The sequence below is a fragment of the Megascapheus bottae genome, chromosome 10 (genome assembly GCF_031878675.1).
Source record: "Megascapheus bottae isolate mThoBot1 chromosome 10, mThoBot2.hap1, whole genome shotgun sequence".
Lineage (NCBI taxonomy): Eukaryota > Metazoa > Chordata > Mammalia > Rodentia > Geomyidae > Megascapheus > Megascapheus bottae.
In genome coordinates, this window is record NC_143518.1 from 22,917,414 (window position 1) to 22,925,389 (window position 7,976).

Below are 7,976 nucleotides of genomic sequence, written 5' to 3' on the forward strand. Positions count from 1 at the left end.
AACAGTATGAGATGGACCTGAGCAATATCGCCATCCCACTTTCCTATCTTGTGAAAACATTCCAAGTAAATATATATCTCACTCTGACATTCCTTCTTCTTTCAAAACTCAGTTTACTGACCTTCTGATAATCATGATTAAAAGCATTAAATTAAGGGCTTGCTCAATGACTGGCTCTCAAAGTCAGGAGGGAATCTGTACTTTAAGTTGTAGGTAAATAATGACACAAGTCAAAAAACTGACCTATTTTAAAGTTAAAAGAGACCATAACTACTAATTAGTATAGATTCCACATTTTTGCAGAAACCTAGATCCAGAGAGTTATAACAATTTGTCCAATAAACAACCTGAAAGCCTAAATAACAACACAGGTTCTCAATCCCCAGTTGGATACTCTAGTCCAGGTTCTCAATTTCTAGATTTCTTTAAGACATGTTAAACTAAACCAAGGTAACAATGTTCAACAAGAAATGTACTCACTACTTTACATATGCAACTGTAACCCCTCTGTATATTACCTTGACAATAAAATTTTAATTTATTTTATTTTTGTTTATTTTTTTGGCCAGTCGTGGGGCTTGAACTCAGGGCCTGGGCACTGTTCTTAGACACATTTTGTTCGAGGCTAATGCTCTGCCACTTGAGCCACAGCACCACTTCTGGCTTTTTCTGTGTATGTGGTACCAAGGAATAGAACCCAAGGCTTCATGCATGGTAAGCAAGCACTCTACCACTAGGCTACGCTCCCAGACCCTAAAATTAAATTTAAAAAAAAAATAGCAAGACTAGAAACAAGAAAAGCAAAATAAACTAGTATTCTCCAAATTGATTTTCCATATTTCAAAGAATTACAAAATAGGCAACTTGAAAACTAGCTGACCTTACAGACAAGAATCATTCAGAGATATTTTTTTAATGTTTGCATCAAACTAAAGGCAACAGAGTAGACTTCACAATGAATTGACATAGAAGGCAAGTACAATACTAAACTTTAAATGCAAACAACTTTTACTTGTTTAAATACTTCACAGAAATGAGAAAAAAGAGAAAAAAGTGATAATGCAGTGGAAATTCTGCAATGATACAGAAATGTATATTAATATATGTGTGTACCTACCTACCAATTACTCCAGATTCAAATTACATACTTTATGCAGAAACTTATGGAGCAGGGAGCTCAAACTGTTTACTCAAAGTTGGACAACTTTTGGCAAAGCCAGAAGGGAAAGCGAGGTTCTCAAGCTCCACTTTTACATTCTAGACTCAGGTTTTCAATTTCTAGATTTCTAGATTTCTTTTTACTCATCCCTCCTCACTCACCCTATTTGCAGTGCTGAGGATCAAACCCAGCTAACCATATTAACCAAGCACCTTACCATAGACATATGCCACATCCCCAGTTCTCAATATCTGGATTTCTTTACAATAAGTTAAAGGGTGTGAGTGTGTGAGTATTGGGTGTGTGTAGATGTGTGTATTTACATGCCACAATTCAAGACCTATAAAGAACTACAAAAACAGTAACATATGTGTCCCATGCAAAGAAAGCTAGTTAACACAAGTTCTAGAGAAGCCAGAATCTTAGATACTGAAACTGGTCTTATTTCCAATGCAAGAAAAAAAAAGGTATGCCAAAATATATAAAAAGAAAAACTGAAAAGGAAAATGTCACCACAACATAATTCATACCTATTTTTAGACACTCATCAACCTTTGGTGAGAGTGATCCATTAAATATGACGATTAGCAGGTAGATGGAAAGACAAGCACCAAAATTTTTAATCAAATTTGCTGTGAATGAACTCATACCCTTGTATCAGTTTTCACTTCTTCACTTAATTCTTCCAATTAAATATAAAAACATCAAGAAACACTTAAAAACACCCATCAATGTACAAGATGATATACATATAAATTCCTAAGAGGAAATGATTATAAAACTTATCAGTATTTATGACTAAAAGGGCCATTACTTAGTCCAATCCATTCATTTTACAGATGAGCAATCAGGGGCCAAAAAAGTGACCTAATCTTCCCCCAGATCATTTAGCCATTTAGTGACAAAACTGAAGCAAAACTCAGATTTCTGCATTCTTAATTCTAAGATCTTTCTGATAGTGATAGACATGAAGTCCTGAAACCACAGGAATTATCCAGAAAGGTAACTTCTACACCATGATCATTCTTGATGATCAAGTATATAATCTGTTCAAAAGTAAGAAAGAAAAAACTTTTTACAAATTTTTTTTTTAATGTACTTGGTCAATACAAGCGTAGATGTGCATGAGGGCAGGACAACATTTCAACATTGTGTTTGATCTCAGATGCTTCAAATTTGCCATCTTCCATTCAGTCACATTACTAATGCCTCTTTTGTGGTCATGTGAGCAAAGTGATAAACATCTTCCCATTTCAATATTTTGAAAAGCCACAGCTCAACCCTAAATGCCATGCTATAAATCCTTAGGCTCTGAGTTTTCAAAACCAGCATGGTTTTAAAGCTGCCACAAGCCTTACCTTAATAGAATCTCACCATTCAGTTTTAATTAAAAAGGCGGTTACTGGGAATGCAGAAACAAAGTTTTAGTGTGTTCATCACTTTTAACCTGCTGAGTGGCAATCCAGTCACTTTGCAGTGAGAACCAGAAACAGTAACGCAATCTGAAACAATCTGCGCACTTGGAATAAGTGGCTGTCTTTAGAGAGTGAGGTTCAGGAAGAGGTTACAGATAAGTCTGTTGTCACCAAATACGCATTTTGAGTTTTGATGTCTGTTTCCCCCCCCCCCCCCCCTTCATTCATTAGTTTGTTTTCTGCTAAGCATTTTTTGACCTTTCTTTCCAGGCTTCTTGTACCTAGGACGGGATGAAACCCTACTCCCTTGGATTTTATGGCTTGTCCAGTCATACCTTCTGTAAGACCGGGTGGCAGCTGTCTTGAAATAACCACCTAGGAATTAGGTCTGGACAGCTCAACTCCGTATAATTACAGCGGGTGTCAGAAGAGGTCCCAAAGACCACACGAGTTACACCTCTTTACCCAGGTGCTAATCGGACAGGGGCAGCTGACCCGGGAGGGATGGGGACTGGACGAGGATAAATGAGACTGGGAAAATGCATTGTAACCCAAGCAGAGACGAGAAACCCTAGCCTCGAGAGCGGCCTGTGGTCCTTACCGTACACCCGGACCCAGCTCTGTTGCTGGCACACGGACTCCAGAAGGATCCGATCCAACATGCCACCGGCCACGGCACCGCTGACAGGGACCACCGCGTCCAGATCTTCCGGGGGCAGCGGTGAGTCAGACTCCAAGCCCGGGAACATCTCCGGCCAGGACAGCGCCTCGGCGGCTCCGCCGGACGAGGGCGAGAGCTCCATGGTGCCCCGGAGGGACCTGGCGGCGGCGGCGGCGGCGGCGGCGGCGAGGGCGAGGGCGGCGGGGGCGGCGGGGCGGGCGCGCGGCTCCGCGCCCTGCCTGCGGGAAGGGGAGGAGGACCGCGCCGCAGCGGGGACGAGGACCCGGGCGGCAGCCGGCGTCCGCGCCGCTCACCCTCTTCCCCGCCGCCCGCTGCCTGAGGGCCGGGCGCCGCAGCCCACCTGCAACCGGAGGGTGGGATCCGATTCGGGAAGCGGATCCAGCGTGGCCGGGACCCGCGGTGGGCGCGGGCTCAGGTGCGGGTCCCTCCCGGGAGGGGACGCAGAAGAGCCAGGGAAGAGGCGGCGCGCGCGCCCGCCCTCCTCAGTCCCCGCCGGCGCGGGCCGGGGATGGAGCGGGGCCGGGCAGGGCTGGACTCGGGGGCGTCGCCGCCGGCGGCCGTCCCCTCAGACCGACTCCCGCCGCCGGCTCCTCAGCGTGAGGGGGGCGGTGCCCCCCCCTCCGGCTCCACTGCCCTCCGGTCCTCCGCTCCGCGCTCCGAGGCGAGCCGGCCCGCCCCCCTAACGCTCAGATCCTGGCTCCGGCCGCCGCTCGCGCTCCGGCTGGCGCTTCACTGAGGAGCCCACAAACCCCGCAGCCGCGGCGGCGCTGGCGGCGGCGCTGGCGGCGGCGGGCGGCATCCCAGGGTGATAGGCGAGAGCAATCGAGAGCCGAGAGAGCCCAGCCTGGAGTGCCGCCGAGGAACCAAGCGGAGGTGGAACTGCCGCCGAAGGCAGAAAACATCGGCCACCGAATTACTCATCAGGCCCGCGCCTCCACCACCCCGACTAGGCTTGCAGTGCTGGATTCCGGTCTCCAGAGCTCAGCCTGCTGGAGGAGGCGGGGAGGAGAAAGGGTGCGGGAAATTTGAAAAGAGAAAAGAGCTCTCCTTTCTCTCGCCCCTTTCCTGTTTATTTCTTCAACGCTTCTTTCTTAGTTGGAGAAGAGATTGAAGCGACTACTGAAGTGTTACAGTCACCCTAGGGGAACCGCCTCCGTCCTTCCCAGAAAGGAAGCTAGCTGGCCGCCCGTCTGGGATGGGGGGGGTGGGGGGTGTCCGTGCAGGATTTGTTCTAGCCAAAGCTGGGCTTGTCATCGATTTAGAACAGCATGGTTCAGAAGTGTGGTGTGGATGGATGGACGGGCCTCGTAAGGACAAGAAAATGTTCTAAAGCCAGTATTAACCAAACACGCTTCTCTTCTTTGCCTTTGATCTTTGTGCAAGCTGCTGGCCCTTTTTCCTCTCATGATGTCACGTGTTTTATTTGGGGCCTATGTGTAGACTGTCTTCCCTCCCTGACTTTGGCTTTACTTTTTCTCCCCACCCAAAGCAGGATTCGACCATTCAGGAGATTGCTGGGAAAGTAATAGTAACTCTGATTTCATTATTAAACACTAAATGGAGCAGGATTTTTATGTAATGCATGTTGGTATATACTTTGTTTAGGAGTTTAGTGTTCTCTTCCCCACAACTTTTCCAGAAGAGGAGGGGGAGGGGCAGAAGGAAAGAAAAGACTGATCTACAAGGCCATCTTAGTTTTCTAGTTTTGTGATATTATAGTGTATTGCTGAGGGGGGGGGTTGATTATTATGAGGATGCGTTTTGTAATGTTCTCCAAAACCTTAGAATATCATTTCTAAACTAGAAGTGACCTTGGAGATAATTTCGTCCTGTCTTTCCTCCAACAAATGGAAATGGGAAGATCCAGGTCCCCCGGCAAATCAACTACTAGTACAGATATGTCTACAACCTCTCAGAGAGACTGATTACATCGCTTTTGTTCCTTCCAGAACCCTTTGTGGTTAAACTTGTTAATCAGAGGCTTGGCAATATAGTGGAATAGTTCTTTCCAATATTTAAAATATTTAAAACCCTGCTTGCTTAGTATCTGACTACATAGTTTTCCTAGTCTACAGTATATGTACTTCAATGAATAAGAGATGTTCAAGCCAAATTACAATGCTCAGTACTAAGCAGAGCTGCAGCATTTTCATTTAGACTAAATTTCCTCTTGGTTTTGAACAAACTAGATTTAAGCTAATCCTTGGTTTCAGATGTAAAACTATGAATCTCTTTATTAATAATACATATTGCATTTATTAACCAAATAAGTAATAAGCAATAATCTCAGAAACAGCATTAGGAGCAAACCACTCGTAGATCACAACTGTAATCCTAACTATTCCACAGGCTGAGATCTGAGGATTTCGATTTAAAGCCAGCCTGGGCATGAAAGTCCATGAGATTCTTATCTCCAAAAAAAATAATTCAGAAAAAGCTAGAAGTGGCACTGTGGCTGTGGGCTAGTGGTAGAGCACTACCTTGAGCAAAAGAAGCTCAAGGACAGCACCCAAGCCTGAGTTCAAGTCCCAGGACTGACCAAAAAAAAGCACAAAAGATGGCACACAAAATTCTAAGTGTTCTTTCCAAACATTCTCAGTTTCTTGAGCTGAAGACAAAGTCTCAGCCTACTTGCAATAATCCTACTTTCTTAGTAAGCCTATTCTCTTCATCTAGACTATTAAATACTGATCCCAACTCCATTTCCAGTTGTGGTCCCAAATCTCTATTGCTTCTTCACTCCCTACTGTATTCACAAAACTGAAACAGATCACTGTTCTACACTATATTGCTTGCCGCTTACCACTGCTTAATTGTTTCTTCTACCTGAAGTATCTTTTTCTCTATCTCTGCCTCCCAAGAAATGATTACACCTATCAAATCACTCCTTGACCATCTCCATATTTCACATTATTTGTTCCCGTCCCTCTCCTGAAATCAATCACAGTATCTGTGTAGTATAGTCCTGTGTAACACTGAATGTCTCCTATCAGATTATCACATCATCAGAGGAGAGAGCTTGAGTGATTCATGTTTAGACCCCAAAAATATCTTTTTCTTATCAATCCCTAAATCAGAAAATAGAATCAGGAAAGCAGAAATTAAAGAGGAAAAGGAAACCTATATTTACCCACAGATATGTAAAACTGAAAAAAATACTTAAAAACAATTTAATGAATCCAATCATGTAACTCTCACTCTGCCTTCATTTTTTTAAATAAACATACTGCAAAACTGGGGGAAAGCAAAGGAAGAGGTGACATTGTCCAGAAAGAAAATATACTCATTAGGTAATGAGCTTTTGATATGGTAACCCCTCTGTATAACACCTTAGTCACAGCAATAAAATTATAACAAAATAATAATGATAATAATAAAGCACATAAAAAATCCAAAGAAATAAACACATTGCCAACTGCTCATGTTTATGAACTCATACTTATAATCCTAGCTACTCAAGAGGCTGAGGTCTACGGATCAATGTTCAAAGTCAGTCCATATGGCAAAAGCCTGAGAAACTATTCTCTCCAAGTAACTAACAAAACGGTTTGACTGGAGGCATGACTCTGATCAAGAACTCTAGGTCCTGTGTTCAAGCCCTAGCACTTGCATAAATAAAAATTGAATAAACATACCTGGGCAACCATGGTGATGAACATCTATAGTCCCATTTCTCAAGAGGCTGATTCAAGAGAAGAATCATCTGAGTTTATGAGTTTGGAGACTAGCCAGGACAACATAGACCTCATTTTGACTGTCATTTTTTTTTGCCAGTCCTGGGCCTTGAGCACTGTCCTTGAGCTTTCTCAAGGTTAGAGCTCTACCACTTGAGCAACAGCACCATTTCCAGCCTTTTTCTATATATGTGGCACCAAGGAATCGAACCCAGGTCTTCAGGCACACTAGGCAAGCACTCTTACCACTAGGCCAAACTCTAGGCCCTTGACTGTCATTTTTTTAAGTGAAAAGTTAATAAAGTCATCTGTGAGCCTAGTGGCTCACACCTACAATTCTAGCCACTCAGAAGGCTGAGATCTGCACATCACAGTTCTAAGTCAGTCCGGGCAAGAAAGTTTATTAGACACATCTCTAATTAAATACTGAAACACTGAAAATGGAGCTGTGGCTCAAATGAAATAGTGCCACTAACCCTGAGCAAAAAAGCAAAAGTAAGTGTCCAGGCCCTGAGTTCAAGCCCCAGTACCAGAACAATATAACAACAACAACAACAACAGCAATAATAATAGCAACAACATCTAGACCCAGGAAAACAATGTGACTTGTTCAAGGTCACATAACAAGTGACATAGAAAGGCTTAGAATTCAAAGCTCTGATTCTCAAGTCATTAGACCCATCAGAAAATTGATTCTGTCTTATCCGTTCATTGTCCTTCTCTAAATGAATGTTTATTGACAAAAGCTTTTTCAGAAAAGTATTTTTTGCATATTATCTAAGCTTAAAGCATTTGTGCCACATTCCTGGCCTCACATATAATTTTAGTAAAATTATACTTTAAAAAAAACCCAAAGGAGCAAACAGAGACATCAGAAAACATCTGGTCTGATTCATCAGGGGAGCAGCAACATTTCTATTTATACATGAGCAAGGCCCTATCTTTGTAGCTCTCAGCTGTTGCTTTTTGCTCAGTATGTTCCCCTTCTCAACCTTGTCTGTCCCTCATCAAGATAGCATCTCAGGGGCTGATTTGAGTAGCATCAA

At 43.5% G+C, this 7,976-nt stretch overlaps 1 protein-coding gene across 6 annotated transcripts in view; it reads right to left on the bottom strand.

The window, feature by feature from the left end:
* The window catches only part of Rasal2 (RAS protein activator like 2), a 261,335-nt gene extending 257,911 nt beyond the window's left edge, over positions 1-3,424 (bottom strand). For 2 of the 6 annotated variants that reach the window (XM_090340368.1, XM_090340365.1), the window contains exon 1: positions 3,176-3,423. In XM_090340368.1, the coding sequence (XP_090196494.1) occupies positions 3,176-3,377 (202 nt within the window). In that variant the 5' untranslated portion in view covers positions 3,378-3,423. Of the gene's footprint in view, positions 1-3,175 lie in introns of all 6 variants that reach the window. The other 4 variants (XM_090340369.1, XM_090340366.1, XM_090340367.1 and 1 more) reach the window with 2 other exon arrangements.
* Positions 3,425-7,976: the final 4,552 nt, after the last annotated feature.